We start from the raw sequence: 22,928 nt of genomic DNA, 5'->3' as shown, positions 1-22,928 counted from the left end.
CAAATGGCAGAGTGCTAGCCTTGAGCAAAGAGAAGCCAGGGACAGTGCTCAGGCCCTGAGTCCAAGGTCCAGGACTGGCAAAAACAACAACAACAACAACAACAACAAAAAGATGTCCAGTATCAGATTCTTGATAATTGTAATGACTGTTGGTGGTTTATAGATTTAGTATTTACTATGCCACACTGTTTATCATTCAACTATCCTTTTTTTTTTTTTTGCCAGTCCTGGGCTTGAACTCAGGACCTGAGCACTGTCCCTGGATTCTTTCTGCTCAAGGCTAGCACTCTGCCACTTGAGCCACAGCGCCACTTCTGGCAGTTTTCTGTATATGTGGTGCTGGAGAATCGAACCCAGGGCCTCATGTATACGAGGCAAGCACTCTTGCCACTAGACCATATTCCCAGCCCTCAACTGTCCTTTAAAAAACCAGTTTAGGGGCTGGGAATATGACTTAGCAGTAGAGTGCTTGCCTTGCATGCATGAAGCCCTGGGTTCGATTCCGCAGCACCACATAAACAGAAAAAGCTGGAAGTGACTCTATGGCTCAAGAGGTAGAGTGTTAGCCTTGAGCAAAAAAGCCAGAGACAGTGCTCAGGCCCCAAGTCCAAGCCCCAGGCCTGGCAAAAAAATAAAACAAGTTTACTGCAAAGGGAACAGGAAGCATTTTTCCTTTCCATTTTCTCATTTCCATTCATCCTATGTTATAACCCTGTTGCAATAAAATCCCTGCTGAAACTTAAAAAAACAGAAATTTAATAAAAACCAGCTTGCTGATGGATGGTAGCTGCGTCCATCCTGTTTTCTGTGTGTCTTGGTTCCATTTAGAGGCCATGATGAATGATTGGCCCACACCATTCTAGGTTTGTATAAGGACACTCCAATGTTCACAATAACAAGTTGGTAGACAACACAATTCTCAGAATATGACCCCAAATACTAAGGGATATGTGACTGTATTTTAAAATGTTTATACTTGGCTACCCTAGGTTTAGAGTGAGGCTCTGGAAAGCTGTTGGAAGCTGGTGGGTGCAGGATACTGACCGGCAGGCTAAGTGGTAACCTGCAAGGCCAGCATGGAGCTCCTCACAGCTTCCCCAGCAAGAACTCTTCCACAGATCTCCATGGAGGAGACATCTGGTTGCAGACTTTCTGTAAGCCTGACACAAAGGGTTTGGAAGTTCTCATTATTCCTAATAGGCTTTGACTTAACTTCTGGTCTTGGCCTGAGTCTCCATCCTCCCTTGTGCCTGGTGTCTACATATCAAAAGCTCCCACCTCCTGATGAGGCCTCTCCTGAGCCCCTTGGACTGTTCTCTGCAAGTACTTGAGTCTGATGGTATGAGCTAACTAGTAATCTTACCTTCTTTACATTAATATGGACCTTCAAGAAGTGTTGTCTCCTTTGATCTTGTAACTCTTTTTGTTTACTATCATTTTAAGGGATGTCACACAGCTTGGGCAAAGACCTTTCAGACACAATGAGCCCTGGGCAGTGTCCACGACACTGGCAATGCCCCCAGGGCCTCGATCAAGGGGCTCTTGTCATGTCCAAGTTGGAGGAGATGTGCTTTTCTCCCAGCTCTACAACTTTCTTTTGATGGCAGACACATCACTCACATAACTAGACCTTTGAGAAAGAGGTGGCGGCAGGCTACTGTGAAAAGAACTAGACCCTGGGCTTTGAGGAGCTGTATCAGAAGAGGTAAGGCAGTAGTGGGCACAGACGAGTATTTGTGTGGAGGTGCCATAGTCAGTATTTGGCAGGCAAGCCCTGTGGCCTATGATGACTTACCTTCACCTCCTTCTCAATATAGTCGCTCAGCAGTCTGTCAGGCTCGACGCGCTCAGGAAATGACAACACCACAGTGTGCAGAGGGCGCCTCTCTGTCACCTTCTCATGGGCTTTCTTATCTCTATTCTTTTCACCTTTTAGGAATACTCGTTTAAATGGCGACACAATTCCAGGCTGCAGGCAGAAATGGCAATGATTGGAGTTCATTATTCACTTGCTTTGCATTGTACCTATAGCTAACAAACAAAAGCAGCCGAAAACACTACTACAGTCCCCATGCAAACAGGGCTGGTAACAGCAGAATGGTGGAAAAAGACCGAGAACACACAAGCCTGAGGGAGAGGGCTCTAAGGCCAGCTCTCCCCTTTCCCTGCTCCCATGATACTCAGTAACTCTATCTGGCAAGAAGAGGATAGATAGGAGAAAGAGTCCCCCAGAGGACAACACAGCACAGCTCCAAATTCCCTCCAGCTCTTCAGGGCCATCTGATTTCAGAGAGCCGAGAAGGGAGGTGGGAAGCATGGCCAGGGCTAACACCAACAAGAAATAGGCAGACTCTGTGGAAGTTCCCTTCTTAAAAGAGAAGAGCTTCTCAGGCAACTCTGTCCTTTCGGCAGGGCCCAGGCACTAGTAAAGGTTAGAATACCAATCTCCCACACCAACCAGCAGCGAGCCAGCCCCTAGCACCCTGCTCAGAACCTCACAATGCTAATCCAAAGTGAACTGAAACCACTCAGAGGGACAGAGTCTCTGTGAAACCTCAGGGCTGCCTAATGAGTGCTGCTGTGAGGAAGCAATCCCAAGTGCTGTGGAAAGATGGCGCTACAGTCCCTGTTTTGTCACCCAAAGGACCAACCCAAAGAGGAGGAGACACATGCAACCAGTAGCAACCCACTAGTAGAGACTGAAGCTGTGACCTTTGGAGGGAGAGGCAGGTCTCTGCCATTTTCTTTACTTTCTTTCTTTTTTCCAGTTCTAGGGCTTGAACTCAATACTAGCACTCACCACTTGAGCCACAGTGCCACTTCCAGCCTTTTCTGTCTATGTGGTGCTGAGAAATCGAACCCAGGGCTTCATGCATGCCAGGCAAGCACTCTACCACTATGCCACATTCCCAGCGCTCTGCCATTTTCTCTGTGGCTCACCCAATAATTCAAAGGAAATGCCAACACTCCTAAAGCTTGCCAACCTGATTGGGTGGCCTGGTGCCCAGACAGCAGCTGGTACCTTCCTTCCCCCTAGTAACAAACAAAAAGTTCACATGAGACATCAGCAAATGCTCACCTTAAAAGCTTTCATTTCTGTCTCTCCCAGAATACTGGAAATCTAGTCATTCACCAAATCCCATATAAAATGATGTCACAGGGCCACTGGATCCAGAAGATGACAAGCCAACACTTTCATGAAAGAACATCACAACTGAGGGTAATGTTCAGTATGCCCTTGATCACAGCATAGTTCAGTAAGCCCATGGCTGCCAGGTCTGCTGAGATTAGATCCTGACCAGCATGGGCTCTTCCTCTCCACCACCAACACACCAGCTCTCCAGAACTAGGGGGAAGTCAATAAATAACCAAAGCACCCCAAAAAAAAACTTCCCTCACAACTTCCAAGCCTACCACCAAATGTCCAGAGACAGCTTCACTGTGACCCTTCACATCTCTGGCTCCTGATGTGGGTTTTATTCCACAGAAACAGACATGGGATCAGGACAAAACACTACAACTCAATGAGAATGCTGGTGCTAGAGTTGTGTACTCACACTGTCATCATGCCACCCCAGGGACTCTTCTAGGTAAGCAGAAAAGGTGCCGAGGCTCAAGATTCAATCTCAATCCTGCTGCTGTGGTCTAGATGTGTAGTAAGCAAACTAGTTACCTGAGCTCTTCACATGCCTAAAATGGGCCTATAATCATGATCACACAGAGTTGATACATATGAACAAGCAAAACAGATGCCAACAGTTATCTTCACTATTGTTTACTCTTAACAATGAATTATAAATCTATTTCATCTGGTAACTCCTGCCTATAATTGTAGCTACTTAGGAGACTGAGATCTGAGGATTTTTACTTGAAGCCAACCTAGGCAGGAAAGTCCATGAGATTCTTATTTCCAATTAATCTCACACACAGACAAAAAGCCAGAAGTATAGCTGTAGCTAAAATGGTAGAGCACCAGCCTTGAGTGAAAAAGCTGAGGAACAGCACCCAGGTCCTGAATTTAAGCCCCAGTACTGGCAGGCACATACACACAAACATTAAAAGCATGAAAAATTGGAATGGGGGTGAGTCTCAAGTGGTAGAGAATCTGTCTAGCAAGCAAGCACAAGTCCTTAACACTATATCCAAAAGACAAAAAAGAGAAGGGCAGAAAGTGCTTCTGGAAGAACTGATATGGCCCTAGGCTGCCAGATCCCGGCTCTGGGACAGGACAAGGGCAATCCATCTCTGGAGTACCTCTCAGGATTCATTCTCCTCAATCCCACTACAAACCTTGAGTTTTGGCCTCAGGATGAGCTTAGGCAAGTGGTGGCTGGAGTAGGAAGCATTTGGACCAGGTGGTTGCACTGTGAGGAAAGGGCGATGGGAAAGAGTCACCTGTAATTTGTTAGCCAACTGAAAGTGGTAAACAAAAGCTTGAAGTGCCTCCTAAACCCAGTGATATAACTTTAGCAGTGTAAAATCATGTTTCTCTGGCTGGGAATATGGCCTAGTGGTAAAGTGCTCACCTCATATACATGAAGCCCTGGGTTCAATTCCTCAGCACCACATATGTAAAAAAAAAAAGCCGCAAGTGGCGCTGTGGCACAAGAGGTAGAGTTCTAGCCTTGAGCAAAAAGAAGCCAGGAACAGTGCTCAGGCCCTGAGTCCACACCCCAGGACTGGCAAAAAAATAAAAAAAAAAAATCATGTTTCTCCAGCCCTATTGAAGACAACTGTTACAGCTTCACCAGTGGCACCAGGCTAGGTGGCCAGATGAGATACAATTACTCTTCAAACACTGGCTCTTCACTTTTTTTCCCTCTGAGTCCTTAGGATTATACAAGGCCCAGCACTGCAGCTTATGAAATACCAAGGCAGACGGACACAAGACTAGTCCTCGAGAGGTCTTCCCAAGGGCCTGGGAATGTGACTTAGCGGTAGAGTGCTTGCATAGCATGCACAAAGCCCTGGGTTCAATTCCTCAGTACCACATAAACAGAAAAGGCTGGAAGTGGCACTATGGCTCAAGAGGTAGAGTGCTAGCCCTGAGCAAAAGAAGCCAGGGACAGTGCCCAGGCCCTGAGTCCAAGCCCCAGGACTGGCAAAAAGAAAAAAAAAAAAAAGTCTTCCCAAGACATCAATGACTTCCTATGGGCCAGACAGTGGAAACTCAGTCCCCAACTGATTCCTCCTGAAGCCTCAGGGACTAACGGCTGGCTCTGATGGGTATGCAGCTCAGCTCAGTCTGTCTGCCCTACCAGAAGCTACCTGCTAGCCAAACTTGTTACCAAAGTACACACGAGAGGGCTGGGGATATAGCCTAGTGGCAAGAGTGCCTGCCTCGGATACACGAGGCCCTAGGTTCGATTCCCCAGCACCACATATACAGAAAACGGCCAGAAGCGGCGCTGTGGCTCAAGTGGCAGAGTGCTAGCCTTGAGCGGGAAGAAGCCAGGGACAGTGCTCAGGCCCTGAGTCCAAGGCCCAGGACTGGCCAAAAAAAAAAAAAAGGAAAACAAAGTACACACGAGAGCAACAGGAAACCAATTCTGAGGCCGGGGATTTGCCAAGATCAACTTCCAACCTAGAATACCTCACCAAATCAACAGGCCCACAAACCACAGGCAACTTATGTTGCTGTTTTAACGGTGATGCACAGCTCATAAAGTGAGAGTGTGCGTACACAATTACAGTCTGTGCTGGGAAGAAGACAGAGTCCTGTGAGCCACCTTAAACAAGGACCTTCTGCACGTGGTCAGAGAGGCATCTGCTCCAACTCCTATAAGGCAAGGACAGTAGGGCAGCCCCTGCAGACACCTCCTACATATGCCCCTAGTTGCAGTCTGAGGGTCTGATCTTTCCAGCTATCTCTCTCTGGCTTTGGCTTTGTGTGAGTGAATGTATGGACAGTACTGGAGTCAAACTCAGAGCTTTGTGCATGCCAGGCAAGCACCCTAGCACTGCTGCACCACCAGCCCTACCTATGGCATGAGTGACCAGGAACCCAGCATAGAACCTGCACAGGGCTGTGAAACATAAATGCCAGCCAGTATCAATCTTTCATTCCATGCCCAGGCCAAGCATCCAGGATGGAGAAGAGAGTTTTTCCCTCAAGAGTGTCCCTACCGAGCAGGATGAGATGAGAGTACCAGAACAGGAATTAAGCTCATGATTAACAATAGCCAGCTGGTGCGGAAGCCACTGAAGACGCACAGCAGGCCCCACAGGTGCATCCAGTGCACCAAAAGCCATGGAGAGGCGGTCAACAGGTGACACAGCACTCTGACTATGCAGAGGGACAGAACACCAAGCACAGGTCACAGGGAGGGTCTGAGGAACTTGTCCCTTTGATGCAGCCCTTCAAATTTAACCAAGCACAGACTTGGGGAATTGTAGCAATTCTGCTATCTGTGGTACTACTCCTGATGTCCTGAGTCAGCCACAGGCAAGGGTGGCTAGAAAATATTAAGCAGGAAATTTCAGAAATAAGTCATAAATGTTAAATAACCTTTACCATGCTAAACTGTTATAACTGATGGTTTTTACTATACCTGTTAGTCTCTTACTGTGACTAATTTATGAGACTTATAACAAGTAGATATGCAGAGAAAACATCTGTATGAGTTCAGCACTATCCTGAAGTATGTAAGCTACTGTACTCAGAGGCAGGCATTATCTGTAGCCTTCAACCTTAGCCTTGGATGTAGTATCAGGCATACATCTTTTTGTTTGGTGCCAGTCTTGGGACTTGAGCTCAATGACTGGATGCTGTCCTAAGCTTCTTTTGCTTGAAGAGAGTGGAGCCACAGCTCCACTTCTGCCTTTTTCTGGGTAGTTTTTTTGGGAGACTAGAGTCTCCATGGACTTTCCTGCTCAAGATGGCTTTAATCCGCAATCCTTAAGATCTCAGTCTCCTGAGTGGCTAGGATTACACCTGGCTTCCCTCGATTTCTTGGTTTTTTTCCTTGCACTATTTTTCAATTAAGATCTCAGAGCTCAATGACTACAAATGCACAGGAAAGTATTTTTCTCTGAAAGACATAAACCCAAGGCCTCTCATCGCTTGAATCAAGATGAATGAGTGGAACGATGTTTATACCAACTGGAAGAGACAGCTCCTGGTCTGCAGCTAGGCAGCCTGCCAGCACACTAGCCTCTATCATTGGTCTTCAGTCCAAAGTATGTGAATGAACCTCCTATCCACCATCCCAGAGAAGGAGTCAGGGGATTGGCCAGTGTAGCACACAATAAGCCATAGGAAGCAAGACAACTGCCACCCACCAGACCCCACACAATTGTCTGGATGGCTCTTTCCACACAGGATTTGAACCTACCTCATTCTCCATGGAATATGTCAGTGGACACCCAGTTTGAGGAAGAATTTCTTTGGAGGAATGTTGGTTCCTCCCCTCTGTCAACAGTTGCTGTGCACTTTCTATCCCTTCTCAACTTGTTAAAAAACATGGTTAGATGTTAGGCCTCCCAATTGAGAAAAAAAAAAAAAATGAGTGAGCAGGAAGACCAAAAACCACAGCTTCCTTCTGCAAAGCTGGCTGAAGTTGTTTAGGTTTTAGAAAGCTTAAAAAGCAGTACCCAGAAACTGTTGGCAAAATCCAAGCAGGCTGCATGCACAAGGGTACAAAGTGATCCTGTGCAGACAACTGAGGAAGTCATTTTTTTATCTGACCATTCAGCAAGTTCACCTGCCAAAACTAAACATGCAGAGCAGACACTGCAGGGGATGCGTGCTCCCCATGAAGACCCACCTGTCCTCAGCTACCCAAGGAGTGAGGACAAAGACAATGCTATTCCAAAAATGCTGTTTACCACCTGCTTAGGGTAACAACACCTTCTGGGGACAGGTATATCTCCAGATGGGGCTTGGGCAAGGAATGTCTGTTTCTGAGATGCTCAGCCCTCAGATGCCTCTGCCTGCCAGCAGGATTCACCAGCTTGAGTTACCAACCTGAAACTATACAGTTTAAAAATATGTAACTGAGCTGGGAATGTGGCCTAGTAGTACAGTACTCATCTAGCATACATGAAGTCCTGGGTTTGATTCCTCAATATCACATAAACAGAAAAGGCTGGACAAGGCGCCATGGCTCAAGTGGTACAGTGCTAGCCTTGAGCACAGAAAGGCTCAAAGACAGAGCCAAGGCCCTGAGTTCAAGCCCCAGGACTGGGAAAAAAAAAAAAAAAGCTGGGCACCGATGGCTCACACCTGTAATTCTAACTACTCTGGAGGCTGAGACCTGAGAATCACAGTTCAAAGCCAGCCAGGGCAGGAAAGTCCATGAGACTCTTATCTCCAATTAACCACCAGAAAATGGGAAATGGCGCTGTGGCTCAAGTGGTAGAGTTGTGCCTTGAGCCCAGTGCCCAGGCCTGAGTTCAAGCCCCTGAACCAGCACAAAAAATAAAAGTCTATTTTGATAATACAGTGATGACTATCTCATGTAATCTGAAAGTGTAAGACAGCATGATTGGAAAGGTACACTTTCACACCAGAATAAAGTCAAAAAATATTCAAGACTGTACTTCCGGCGATCACTTCTATAGTTTGTTACTAGAGAAACCCCACTGACCACATGGAGTAAGGGAAGCTGTTGAAGCTCTGACCTCTAATGTAAATTACCTGAAAACAGGGTCTTTAAGAGGTAATTAAAGTTAAATGAAGTCATCAAGGTGAGACCCTAATCTAATGGGATTAGTAGCATTAAAAAAAAGAAGAAGAAGAAAAGAAAGAGGGCTGGGAATGAGGCTTAGTGGTATATAGTGCTTGCCTAGCATGCATGAAGCCCTAGGTTCAATTCCTTAGCACCACAGAAACAGAAAAGGCTGGAAGTAGCACTGTGGCTCAAGTGGTAGAGTGCCAGCCTTGAGCAAAAAGAAGCCAGGGACAGTGCTCAGGCCATGAGTCCAACCCCAGGACTGGCCAAAAACCAAACCAAAACAAAACAAAAAAACCACATTCATTCCAGGGCTGGGAATGTGGCTTAGTGGTAGAGTGCTTGCCTAGCATGCATGAAGCCCTGAGTTCGATTCCTCAGCAACACATAAACAGAAAAAGCCAGAAGTGCCATTATGACTCAAGTGATAGAGTGCTATCCTGAGCAAAAAAAAAAAAAGGCTAGGGACAAGAACTCAGGCCCTGAGTTCAAGTCCCAGGACTGGTTAAAAAACAAAAACAAAGAATATTCATTCCATCAAATCATCACAAACAAATTATCACAAACACTTCTGCATTTATTAATTCTGGGATGAATCAAATCAAAGGCTGACTTTCAATCATGCTTTGCCTATAAAAATAGCAACTTCGCAAGTTCAACTTCATTAAGCTGTACCAAGTTTAGTATTTCTGCTCATAATAGTTTTGTGCCTCAATTCCTCTCTCCTGTCTGCTACCAACTTGGAAAGTATATCAAGCAGAGACAAGTAGATTTGTATCAATAAATACCTCCTATTGACTGGTCTGACTTTGCCTCTTTAAAGCACAGAACAGACACAGCCTCGGCTCTCTTCCCTTCCAAATGCCACCTCTGCAGAGCACAACCACGTAGTGCCAATCTCTATGACAGGCTCAAAGGGAAACAGGGAACAGGGTGAGAGAAAGACACTCCAGACAGCAATGCCACCCTACTTTGGCTACCACAGGTGCCCCCTTCATCCCAGTGAAACAGACACTACTAAAAAGGAATTCCAGGGGCTGGGGATATAGCCTAGTGGCAAGAGTGCCTGCCTCGGATACACGAGGCCCTAGGTTCGATTCCCCAGCACCACATATACAGAAAACGGCCAGAAGCGGCGCTGTGGCTCAAGTGGCGGAGTGCTAGCCTTGAGCGGGAAGAAGCCAGGGACAGTGCTCAGGCCCGGAGTCCAAGGCCCAGGACTGGCCAAAAAAAAAAAAAATAAATAAAAAAAAAATAAAAAGGAATTCCAAACACCATTCCACTAACCCATGCTATCCTTTATTCACAGTGAGTCCCATGACTGACATGAATGGTCAATGAACAGACAGAGACTAGTCAGGGAGAGACACTGAAGAACTGCATCCTTAAAACAGCAAACAGTTATGAAGAGAGACCACAGAGAACAGGTAAGGCTTCCTAGATGGCCAAAACAAAAGTTAACTAGACTACAATGGATACAGCTAAGAGCAAAAGGAATGACTTGGAGCAGGACAGAGTTGGGCTGGTCGGTGCCTGCCTGCTGTTCATGGCCAACAGCCACAAAAGCTTTCTGCATGTATGGGACAGGGACTGAACCCAAGACCTTGCACATGCTAAGCACATGCTCTACAGTGACTACATCTCCAAATTCACTGAGAACATTTTTACAAATGATCAATTTTCTAATTTGAAATGAGGGAGCTCTAAATTTCAAATCCTAATTAAGCAGAATGGCCAGGTTCCAGTGGTTCCCACCTATAATCCTTGCTACTCAGGAGTCTGAGATCTGAGGACCAAGATTCCAAGCCAGCCAAGACAGGAAAGTCCATGAGACTTATCTCCAATCAACAAAAGGCCAGAAGTAGAGATGTGGCTCAAGAGACACAGCACTAATCTTGAGCAAAAAAAGGTAAGGAATAGTACCCTAGCCCTGAGTTCAAGCCCCAGTAACAACAACAGCAGCAGCAACAACAACAACAACAACACACACATTGAAGTAAAAAAAAAAAAGAACTCCAGCCAGGGGCCAGTGGCTCACACCTGTAAACCTAGCTACTGAGGCTGAGATATGAGGATTAACGTTTGAAGCCAGTTCCAGCAATAAAGTTCCCATGAGATTCTTATCTCCAATTAACCACTCCAAAACCAGAAGTGGTGCTGTGGCTCAAGAGGTACTATGAGCACAAAGAGGCTCAGGGACAATGCCCAGGCCCTGAGTTCAAGCCCCATGACTATCCAAAAAGAAAAAAAAAAAAAGCAGCTCATAAACAGGCTACTGCTTAAATAAAATATAGTAATCCAAATACAGATGCCATTTTATCCTAGAGAAGAAATTGTGTATCTATAATGAAATACTCCCAAAAAGTATTTCCAAGAAAAATAAGCCAAAAGAAGTTCCTATTCCAAATGGAAGGACTTGGAAGAAGTTATACTAAGTGAAGTGAGCCAGACCCAAAGAAACATGGACTCTATGGTCTCCCTTATAGGGAATAATTAGCACAGGTTTAGGCAAGTCACAGCAGAGGATCACAAGAGCCCAATAGCTATACCCTTATGAACATATAAGATGATGCTAAGTGAAGTAAACTCCACGTTATGGAAACGATTGTTATATCACAGTTGTAACTACTTTCAACGTGCCATGTGTAACTGTAGCTTCTATTATTGATGATCTTCTTGTATCACCTTGCTGTGGTTGTACCTACACTATCTCTGTATCTTATCTGAGTATATTGGAAACTGTGTATACTGGTATTAGAACTAGGAAATTGAAAGGGAATACAAAAATCGAGAGACACAGGGTAAAAAAAGACAAACAACTACAAAAGCAATACTTGCAAAACTGTTTTGTGTAAATGAACTGAACAACTCATGGGGGGGAAGGAGGAGGGGGAATGAGGGACAAGGTAACAAACAGTACAAGAAATGTATCCAATGCCTAATGTATGAAACTGTAACCTCTCTGTAATTCAGTTTGATAATAAAAACAAAATAAATAAATAGAAGTTCCTATTCCTATAGAGGAATAAGGTATAATGGTACAAATGCTCAATGAGTATGATTATAAACTCTAAATTCAACATGATGACCTTCTGAAAGCATACAGATAAAAAGATGTAAAAGCCAATGGGAATTTTCTTGACCCTTGGAAGAAAAGCACATGACAGAGCAAGCCCCATCTCCAAACAGATTTACCCTCAAGTGCTCCCTGGTAGACAAAAAAGCCACAATTTGGAAGTGCTGCTGTGGCTCAAGTGGCAGGGTGCTAGCCTTGAGCTGAGGAGCTCAAGGACAGTGCCCAGGCCCAGAGTTCAAACCCCACGACCAATCAAAAGAAAAAAAAAAGCCACAATTTGTATTATCCTGAAAGAATAACTGAGGACTAAAACCACCCAATTAGTTGGAAATTGAAGGAGAAATCTGGGAAACAAAGGAAGAGCCTAAAATTTGAGTGAAAACTTCCCTCAAATCTCCAAGTGAACCCTAAACTGTACATGTGGGGGGTAAGAGCGAATAGTCCATAAAGAAAACAATAGCCGAGCAGTGATTTCAGCTGCTCTCAACGAGAGTAGACACCATTTAGAGCCCAAGTCCTACCATGCACAATGAGCCTGATAAATATCTCAGGCTGTCCACAAGGGTCACATCTTTAGAATAAAAAGTGTGCCCCAGAAATAAGGGCTACACAGCAACAGGCTCCATTGGTGGTGGTGCTAGCAGGAGGGGCTGAGTGAATAAAGATTAAATATGGTTAAAGTAGCTTGTCTTCATGTATGCAAATAGAACAATGAAACCTGTTGAAATTGTTTTAAAAAGGGCAGGAGAGGGGCTGGGAATATGGTCTACTGGTAAAGTGCTCACTTCATATACATGAAGCCCTGGGTTCGATTCCCAGCACCACATATATAGAAAAAGCCAGAAGTGGCGCTGTGGCTCAAATGGTAGAATGTTAGCCTTGAGCAAAAAGAAGCCAGGGACAGTGCTCAGGCCCGGAGTTCAGTCCCTAGGACTGGCAAATAATAATAATAATTTGAAAAAAAGAGGAGGGAGAAGGTGACAGAGGGGTGTGGTTAAATGGAACACATTGTTTACATGAGGAAAAATGTCACAGTGAAATTTCCTATGTAACTAATATATGCTATTAAAAAAAAATAGGTATGCCAATACAAAGTATAAAACCATGCGTCAAAATTCAGCAGGACTAGGGTATCAAATCAGTGATAGAGCACTGAACTCACATGCAGAGAGCCCGGAGTTTAATCCCAAGCACACACACACACACAAAGAGAGAGAGAAAGAGAGAGAGAGAAAGAGAGAGAGAGTCAAAGGTTGTATGTGCTTAAAATTTCCTAGTATTTGGCTGTTGACTAGATCTGTTTCTAAATACCATCTCCACTAAAAGCAACCAGAGTTCCTTGGACAAGTTTCGTTCCAGGCTTGGGAAGTGGCATGCCTAGAACACCTTCTTCTCCCACCCCCACCCCCGCAGTCCTGGGGCTTGAACTCAGGGCCTGGGCACTGTTGGTGAGCCTCTTTGCCTCTTTGTGCTCAAGGCTAGCACTCTACCACTTGAGTCACTGGGCCACTTCTGGCTTTTTTGAGTAGTTTATTGGAGATAAGAGTCTCACAGGGACAAAGGCCTCATATCTAAAATATATGCAAAACTAAAAAAATTACTTTCCTCCAAAACAAAACCGCAAAGAACTAATAGCCCACTCATCAAGTGGGCTAAAGACTTACATAGAGACTTCTCTGATGAGGAAATGAGAATGGCCAAGAGACATATGAAAAAGTGCTCTACATCACTGGCCATAAAGGAAATGCAAATCAAAACAACATTGAGATTCCATCTCACCCCAGTAAGAATGTCATATATCAAGAAAACTAACAAAAACAGTTGTTGGAGGGGATGTGGCCAAAAGGGAACCCTACTTCATTGTTGGTGGGAATGTAAACTGGTTCAGCCACTCTGGCAAGCAGTATGGAGATTCCTCAGAAGGCTAAATGTAGAACTCCCCTATGACCCAGCAACCCCACTTTTGGGTATTTATCCGAAAAACCACAAACAAAATCACAGTAAAGCCACCAGCACAACAATGTTCATTGCAGCGCAATTTGTCATAGCGAGAATCTGGAACCAACCCAGATGCCCCTCCGTAGACGAATGGATCAGGAAAATGTGGTACATATACACAATGGAATTTTATGCCTCTATCAGAAAGAATGACATTGCCCCATTTGTAAGGAAATGGAAGGACTTGGAAAAAATTATACTAAGTGAAGTGAGCCAGACCCAAAGAAACATGGACTCTATGGTCTCCCTTATTGGGAATAATTAGCACAGGTTTAGGCAAGTCACAGCAGAGGATCACAAGAGCCCAATAGCTATACCCTTATGATCACATAAGATGATGCTAAGTGAAATGAACTCCATTTTATGGAAATGATTGTTATATCAGAGTTGTCACTACTTTCAACATCCCATGTGTATCTGTAGTTTCTACTATTGATGATGTTCGTGTATCACCTTCTTGTGATTGTATCTACACTATCTCTGTAATCTTATCTGAGTGTATGGGAAATAGTGTGTACTGGTATTAGAATTAGGAAATTCAAAGGGAATACCAAAATTGAGAGACAAAGGGTAAAATAAGAGAAACAACAACAAAAGCAATACTTGCAAAACTGTTTGGTATAAGTGAACTGAACACCGCAGGGGGGGAAGGGGGAGGGGGAGGGGGGTATGAGAGACAAGGTAACAAACAGTACAAGAAATGTATCCAATGCCTAACTTTTGGAACTGTAACCTCTCTGTACATCAGTTTTATAATAAAAACTTAAAAAAAAAAAAAAGAGTCTCACAGGGACTTTTCTGGGCTCGCTTCCAACCTAAATCCTCAGATCTCAGCCTCCTCACACATGATTACAGGCATAAGCCACCAGCACCCAACAGCACATCTTATTTTTATAAATGTAATCCTAGCACTAAGAGACTGAGGCAGCACAATCAAGAGTCCAGCTCAGGGAAGACCTCATCTCAAAAACAAAGAAGACACCAGAGAGGAAGAGGAAAGAAGAGAAAAGGAGGAAAATAATCAGCATGGACACAGATTTAAATATACAGTTGCCATATAATTCTACAATCTCATTATTAAATGTTTACATAAGAGAAACATCCACAAAACAGCTTGTACACATATGTTCACAGCTGGGTAAGAATGTAGTTCAGGGGGCTGGGAATATGGCCTAGTGGCAAGAGTGTTTGCCTCGTATACATGAAACCCTGGGTTCAATTCTTCAGCACCACATATATAGAAAACAGACAGACGTGGCGCTGTGGCTTAAGTGGCAGATGATAGCTTGAGCAAAAAGAAGCCAGGGGCAGTGCTCAGGCCCTGAGTCCAAGGCCCAGGAATGGCAAAAAAAAAAATGCAGTTCAGTGGCAGAGCGCTTTGCTAGAATGCACAAAGCCCTGTCTGTGTTCAATCCCCAGTACAACACGGCTAATGCTCTGCACTTGGGAGGCTAAGGAAGAAGTATAGCCAATTAAGAGGTCAGTCAACTGTTAGCATTCCCCAGCCTCAGGTCCTCAGGTCCTCAGCTCCTCCCGTTAGCCCCCAGTTCTACCCATACCTAATGAGCCACTCCTTCTCACTATTAAGACCTACCTACTTCCCCTTTACCCCCATCGAGAAGCTGCCACCCGAATAAGGTGCAGCTCCCACTCCCATGGGAGCTATGGCTCCACTAATAAACCTCCTTATGAACCATCTTCTCCTGTCTGTGATTATCTCTGCATAGTCCCCTGGGATGGCCGGGACATATCCTTTCATCAACCAGTGCTATATAGTAAATTTCAGGCCAGCCTCAAAATGAAAGAAAAAAAAAACAAACAGCCAGGTACTGATGGCTCACATCTATAATCCTAACTATTCAGGAGTCTGAGATTTCCAGCCCAGGCAGGAAAGTCCATGAGACTCTGACCTCCAATTAACTGCAAAAAAAGCCAGAAGTGGAGCTATATAGCTCAAGTGGTAGAGAGCTGGCCTACAGCACTAAAGCTTAGGAACAGGGCTAAAGCCCTAGGACCAGCAACCGTGCACACAAAAACAAACACAGACAAAAGAACAAAAAACAGTAACAGCATAGGTTCAGGCTGACTACTTTGCTTACTACTTTCAAATCCAACTATTCTTTCCAGCTTCCTGGGTTACCTCTGTAAGCTGCAAACAAAAGCCTACTGTGCATACTGAAGAGGATTATCCTCACTGCATACGCTAATGCCTGTGATCAAATACCCTAATTCTTAACACAATCTGAGCAAAAAATTGTTACCTATCAGGCACACTAGGGAGGAAAATAACATTTTTGGCACATTTTTGGCACAGAGCTCTGTCACAGAGTGACAAAGCAACGAAGATTTCCTATTTCTACTGAGATATTAGGCTGGTGATGCAGCTCAGAAGAAAAGCACTTGCCTGGCATTCCTCGCTTCCTGGATCTGATGCTCAGCACCAAACATTCCACAAAACCAAATACCTACTGACAAGTTCAAATAGAAACTCCTGCATAGTTATAAAAGTGCTGCTTTTCTCAGACTGTGGGATAAGAAGGCAGCAAAAAGTATAATGACACAGATCTATCTTCAGGAAAATGGCATCACTTTTGCAGAGGACATAGCTGGGCCCACTCCTCCAGTTGCTGAACGCTGAAGACAAAGCCTGCCCTCACAGTGCCCAAATCTAAAACACTCAATACATTTTCCTGACCACAAAGAGTGAGCTATAACTCATGGTCCTCAGAGTGTAGAACTGACCAGCTCCTTAGAACCTGCCCCAGGACCACTGCGCTCCTATCTTCAGACAAACTGATCCAAGAGTCAGATTCACCCCAGTAGGATCCTGAGGATGATTTAAGCAGGACCTAACAGACCCATGTAAAAAGCCTATGGTTTCAGCCACAGAGGTGTCCCTCCCAGTTCAGGAAACTGGAAGTGTGAGATGAAGGTGTGGACCGCACAGGTCCTTCCTGAGGCCTGTCATGGGCTTGTAGATGGTCTTCTTTCCCTGTCCCCACAGTTACCCCTCAGTGTTCTGATCTTTTCTTCTTAAACAAACTAGAGTCAAAAGACCCTCATTTAAATGTAAACAACTCTTTTGAGACCTTTGTTTCCTTCTCCTGAGGTCTGAGGGTTGAAGTTTTAGCACATGAACTTTGGGAGGACACAATTCAGGCCACACAGACAGGAGCAATAATGAAAGTGCAAGTGAATCAGATTGCCCACATCCACAGAGGTTGGGCAGGACTTGAAGGTTTTTTGTTTTTTCTTTTCTTTTCTTCTTCGTTTTTTCTGTTTTGTTTTGTTTTTTTGCCAGTCCTGGGGCTTGAACTCAGGGCCTGAGCACTGTCCCTGGCTTATTTTTGCTCAAGGTTAGCACTCTACCACTTGAGCCGCAGCACTACTTCCAGCTTTTTCTGTGTATGTGATACTGAGGAATCAAACCCAGGGCTTCATGCATAATAGGCAAGCACTCTACCACTAAGCCACCTTCCCCGCCCTACTCGAAGGTTTTCTAAGATGAAGGTTTTCCTGCTAAGCAGGGTGGCTCAAGCCTGTAATGAGCTATTTGGGAGACAGAGATGTGTATCACAGTTCAGAGCCAACACCAGAAAAAACTTCACATGGGTTTGTCTTACGCAATAGCTTAGTTCAGTGGCACATGCCTGTCATCCCCAGTGAAATATAAAAATTGGTCCAGGCCCACTGGGGCATAAAGATCTTACCTCAAACCAATAACCATTGCAGGGCTAGGAATGTGGCCTAGTGGTAAAGTGCTTGCCTAGCATGCATGAAACCCTGGGTTCGATTCCTCAGCACCACATTTATAGAAAAAGCCAGAAGTGGCACTGTGGCTCAAGCCCCAGGACTGGCCAAAAAAAAATGCAAATGGAGCTAGAAGTGTTGCTCAAGTAGTACAACACCTGCCTAACAAGCACAAGACTCTGAGTTCAATCCCCAGACCAACAAAAACAACAAAAAGGTTGCTCTAATCACTTATACCAAAGTATGTTTTTGTTTATTTGGTTGGTTTTGCCAGTCCTGGGGCTTTAACTCAGGGCCTGTGCACTGTCCCTGGCTTCTTTTGCTCAAGGCCAGCACTCTAGCCCTTAAGCCACCGGGCCACTACCAGCTTTTTTCTATATATGTGGTGCTAAGGAATTGAACCCAGGGCTTCATGTATAGGAGGCAAGCACTCTACCACTAGGCCATATTCCCAGCCCCAAAGCCTACTTATAATCACCTTTGGCTATGCTTCCTGAGCAAAAGCTGCAGGCTGGGCCTATGTATCTTGACCCTCCGGCACTACAGGCACTGACCAACACTGGTTTAATGGATACATGAGTGGACAGAGACAACTCCAGTGGCACCAACTGCAGAGACCCAACACCAAACTCTCCCTGCCCAAATGAGGTCAGAAGAGTGAGACCATCTCCATCTCTTCTCTGCCTCCGAACTTCCCTACAAGGTCCCTGGTCCCCACCTAGAACTTGCTGACGAACACTCCGTGCCTTCCCTGACACACAGGAATATCTGCTCTCTCATATCCTCTACTGTTATGTATAGGTGGCTAAATTGCACTGTGCTAAGCATATCACAGGCATTCAAGTAAATAAAGAGGATCTTAAAGGCTGAATAGGTTTACAGGACTTAACCTTAGCTGTTTAATTATTCTGAAAGTGAGAAAAAGGGGGCACTGTTGACAAATACAGTTACCAAACTTTAAAACATGTGGTTCTACCCCAGCTCCCTGTTCAGACACTGACCTAAGGGTGACTTGGTAGTAACGTGCACTGACAGTTCAGGGCCGGAGGTTGCTCTAATCACTTATACCAAAGCCTACTTTTTTTTTTTTGGCCAGTCCTGGAGCTTGAACTCAGGGCCTGAGCAATGTCCCTGGCTTCTTTTAGCTCAAGATTAGCATTCTACCACTTGAGCCACAGCGCCACTTGTTTTTTTCTGTTTATGTGGTGCTGAGGAATTGAACCTAGGGCTTCATCATGCTAGGCAAGCACTCTACCACTAAGCCACATTCCCAGCCCCTCTGTGAGACTCTTATCTCCAATTAACCACCAAAAAATTGGAAGTAGAGCTGTGGCTCAAAGTGGCATAGCACTACTAGCCTTGAGCAAAAGGAGCTCAGGGACAGTACCCTGAGTTCCAGCCCAACAGACCCCCCAAAAATGCCAATTCACAGCTAGGGATGTAGCTTGGTGATAGAGCTCATGCTTAATGTGTACAAAGTCTTAGGTTTAATCCCTAGGACCAAACAAATGAAATGGGAACTCACCCTTCTCTGTTTGCCCTTCTACAATCAGATGATGCAAGAAGGACCTCACGAGATACAGTCCTAAATCTGGACTTCCCAGCCTTCAGAAATAAGGAATAAATCTGTTCTTTATAAATTACCCAGTTTCAAGTGTCCTATTATAGCAGTACAAAACAGACTAAAATACAAGGCATGAAGCTATTCCCTCCTCCTTTTTCCCCTTAGTTTATTTGAATGAAGCAAATCTCAAAAGTATTATTCCCCCTATAGAAATGTCACTGTAGAGCTGGGAATATGGCCTAGTGGCAAGAGTGCTTGCCTCCTATACACGAAGCCCTGGGTTCGATTCCCAAGCACCACATATATAGAAAACGGCCAGAAGTGGTGCTGTGGCTCAAGTGGCAGAGTGCTAGCCTTGAGCAAAAAGAAGCCAGGGACAGTGCTCAGGCCCTGAGTCCAAGCCCCAGGACTGGCAAAAAAAAAAAGAAAAGAAATGTCACTGTATATAGGTCTTTTAGAGCTAACTTTAGCAAGTCACAATACAAATATCACATCCAACAAGATAGTAATAATTCATTATTATCATTTAATATTCATATACATATTTCTAAGAAGCTAAAATAAGTCTCACAAACTTTCCTGTCCGAGCTGGCTTTGAACCTCAATCCTCAGATCTCAGCCTCCTGAGTAGTAGGTAGGATTATTACAGTCATGAGCCACCAAAGCCCAGCTTCAACCATTGTTGGATAAGACACCAAGACAACTCTCAGGAAAAAGCCTGCCAATCCTCTTTAGAGGTTTAAATCTTGTCAGCCTGATGCCAGTGGCTCTTGCCTATAATCCCAGCTACTCAGGAGGCTGAGATCTGAGAATTGTAGTTTGCTTTGCTTTTTTTGCCAGTCCTGGGCCTTGAACTCAGGGCCTGAGGGCCTGAGCACTGTCCCTGGCTTCTTTTTTGCTCAAGGATAGCACTCTGCCACTTGAGCCAACGCGCCACTTCTGGCCATTTTCTATATATGTGGTGCTGGGGAATCGAACCCAGGGCTTCATGTATACAAGGCAAGCACTCTTGCCACTAGGCCATATTCCCAGCCCCTGAGAATTGTAGTTTTGAAGCCAGCAGGAAAGTCTGTGAGACTCTATCTCCAATTAAGTCACAGAAAAAGCCAGAAGTGGTGCTGTGGCTCAATTGGTACAGTGCTAGCTTTGGACCAAAAGGAGCCCAGGGACAGCACACAGGCCCAGAGTTCAGCCTTAGGACCAGCCAAAAAAAAATTTTTTTTCATGTCCAAGTCTTAATTTTGTTCTACTTATTAACCCAGAATTTGTGAAAAAGTTTTTAACAGGCATCTCTGGTTGACCATGATAATGACGAAAGCTCCAAATTTCATGAACTGGAGATAACTTCACACAGAAAGAAGCAACATGAGCTCAGCAGAGGAAACCAGGTGAACTGTTAAGTCAAGGCCTGGATAGGAATCCATGCCCCAAGGCTCAATGGCTCATCTTCCTACAGTGAATGAGCCAGTATAGAGAAGACATTCAACTCTAGGCTTAGATGGTGACAGCACAACTGGTTACCTCCTCTACCAGAGAAAACAAAATTAACCACCAGCCTTGACTCTGCCCACAGGAGAAAAAAAAAAAAAAAAAAAAAAGCTGGAAGTAGAGCTATGGCTCATGTGGTAAAGCACCAGCACTGAAAGAAAAAGCTAAAGGACAGCACCCAAGTCCCAAGTTCAAGACCCAGTACCAGCAAAAAAGTAAATAAAAACAAAACTGTATGGTTCATACCTGTAATCCTAGCTACTCAAGAAGCTGAGATCTGAGGATCACAGTTCAAAGCCAGCCCAGGCAGGAAAGTCCGTGAGACTCTCTTATCTACAATTAACCACCAGAACCTGGTGGCTCAAGTGGTAGAGGACTAGCTGGGACAAGGTTCAGAGTTCAAGACCCATGACCGACACAAAAAAACAAAGAAACAAAAAAAAAAACCACAACAAAAAAAAAACCTCACAAAGCAGCATCACAGGACTCCTGAAGGCCACCTGGCTATCTTCCATTTCAAATCATATTTTTTACATGGAGCACTTGGTAGGAGGGCACTGGTAATCCTAGCTATTCAGGAGGCTGAGATAATGACCATCATGGTTCAAAGCCAGCCTTGGCAATTAAATTCTTCTCTCCACTTAACCAACAAAAAGCTGGAAATGGAGCCGTGGCTCAAGTGGTATAGCCAGAAAAGCACAGAGAGAGTGCCAGGCCAACTTCAAGCCTCAGGACTGGCGATGAAGTCCCCTCCACACACACACCCAAAAGTGGGGAACACTCCATAAAACGATGAAGGGAACCATCAATTAGAGTAGTCTCTAAGGAGAGGTGGATGGTAACATAGGACATTAAGGTTCTGTTTTAAACATGTCTGTAAAAGTGAACACACACATCTCCCAAAATGAAAATGATAGGCAAGACATAGATATTATAAAGCATTTATTTGAAAAGGATACATTTTGTTAAAACCCATCTTCCACTTTAATGGTAGCTTGTCCCAATGGTTTTTCCAGTCTCCTTAAAATGTTCGTTATCAACTACTCAAGCCTGTAATTAAAGCCACATTTTTAACTGCATAAACTAAGGAGCCTCTTCAACTATGTCCTAAATCCTAAATCCCACTGCCAAAAATAACGTCACTGAAACCACTCCACGGTCCTAGGTACGAGGATGCTCGGCCGGCGAGAGGGCCCGGACCTGAGGGCCATCTGGCTCCTGCCAGACATCCCGAGCCAGGCCCAGTGGCCGCTGACCCATCCGCCATCCGCACGGCCTGGGCCTCGGGTCCGGGCCCCTTTCAGGCCCACTTCCTCCGCGGCCCCGGCCCGACGCGCGGGAAAGGCCCACCGCAGGCCGTCCGGACGGAGCCCCGGGCGAGCTGCACCCGGGACCCCAGAAACAGCGCAGCGACCAGCCCGCGACCACCGGCCCACCTGACCATTGTCCCCCAGGAGCCGGCCCGCCCGCCGGCCACCGCCGCCCAGCCCCGCGGGACCCCCGCCCCTGGGGCCCGGCCCGGCCCCACACCCCCGACCCCCACGGCAGGATGCGCTGGCCAACGCTCACCTTCTTTCCCTTCTTGCCCTCTTCCTCCATGTCGCCGCGTGCGGCCCCCGCGGCCCGCCCCGGGAGCCCCGCCAAGAACTGCCGCTACATGCTCACCCCCGGCCCACCGCCCCCACGCTCCCGGCACCGCCCGCCCGCCGCAGTCTCCCGGCCGCGCCCATGCCCGCACTTCCGGGCCCGGAGAGAGCTGGCCCGCCCCTCTCAGACCCCGCCCCCAGACAAAACACACCCCCGCCCGCCGCAAATCGCACTTCCGGGTCCCAGGGAGGCAGCCCGCCCCCAGCTAAGCCCCACCCCTAGATGCCCAGCACTCCCATTTCCGGGGGAGTGCTGGCCCGACCCCGCCCAGCGAGCAAATCCCGCCGCTTTGGGAGGGACGGAGCTCGCAGTTCCCGCTCATGGGGTAGGCCACACATAACTACTCGTGGTCAGGAAGACCTAGTCCCTCCCGGCCTTTTCTGGGACGCCCCGCCCTCTTGGCGGGCTACTCGCCACGCGCCCTAAGGGGGAGAGAGTTTAACTCCAACTTTTCAATTCTACCGCCATCTATAAGGCGGCCAAGTTCCCAGCTTGCCTTGGGTTCAGAGAAGCCTTCCTCAGGCCCTGGGGGGCGGGGCCAGCGGGTGGAGCCCGTGGGCGAGGGCGGGGCCGGCGGAGTGAGGAGTACAGGGCAGGGAATCTACAACTGAGATGCTGGGAACTCTGCCTCCTAATTAGCTTGGATTATAGGCGTGAGCCGCCTCCCTTGCCTAGGGGTTACTTTTTTATGTTGACACAACCTTACTTACCCCACGTGGACGTCTGACTATTC

The 22,928-nt window shown here is 46.0% G+C and overlaps 1 protein-coding gene across 3 annotated transcripts in view; it reads right to left on the bottom strand.

Moving 5' to 3' along the window:
- Positions 1 to 22,258, bottom strand: part of Ccm2 (CCM2 scaffold protein) — a 62,311-nt gene extending 40,053 nt beyond the window's left edge. Inside the window, exons 1-2 of one of the 3 annotated variants that reach the window (XM_048339381.1) lie at positions 22,118 to 22,258; positions 1,796 to 1,969 (exon numbers count right to left, since the gene is read on the bottom strand). In XM_048339381.1, the coding sequence (XP_048195338.1) occupies positions 1,796 to 1,969; positions 22,118 to 22,147 (204 nt within the window). In that variant the 5' untranslated portion in view covers positions 22,148 to 22,258. Of the gene's footprint in view, positions 1 to 1,795; positions 1,970 to 7,334; positions 7,611 to 22,117 lie in introns of those variants that run through there. The other 2 variants (XM_048339382.1, XM_048339383.1) reach the window with 2 other exon arrangements.
- Positions 22,259 to 22,928: the final 670 nt, after the last annotated feature.

This window comes from Perognathus longimembris, chromosome 2 (genome assembly GCF_023159225.1).
Source record: "Perognathus longimembris pacificus isolate PPM17 chromosome 2, ASM2315922v1, whole genome shotgun sequence".
Taxonomy (NCBI): Eukaryota; Metazoa; Chordata; class Mammalia; order Rodentia; family Heteromyidae; genus Perognathus; species Perognathus longimembris.
Note: the sequence above shows the minus strand (reverse complement) of the source record. Positions and strands in the feature narration are given on the sequence as shown.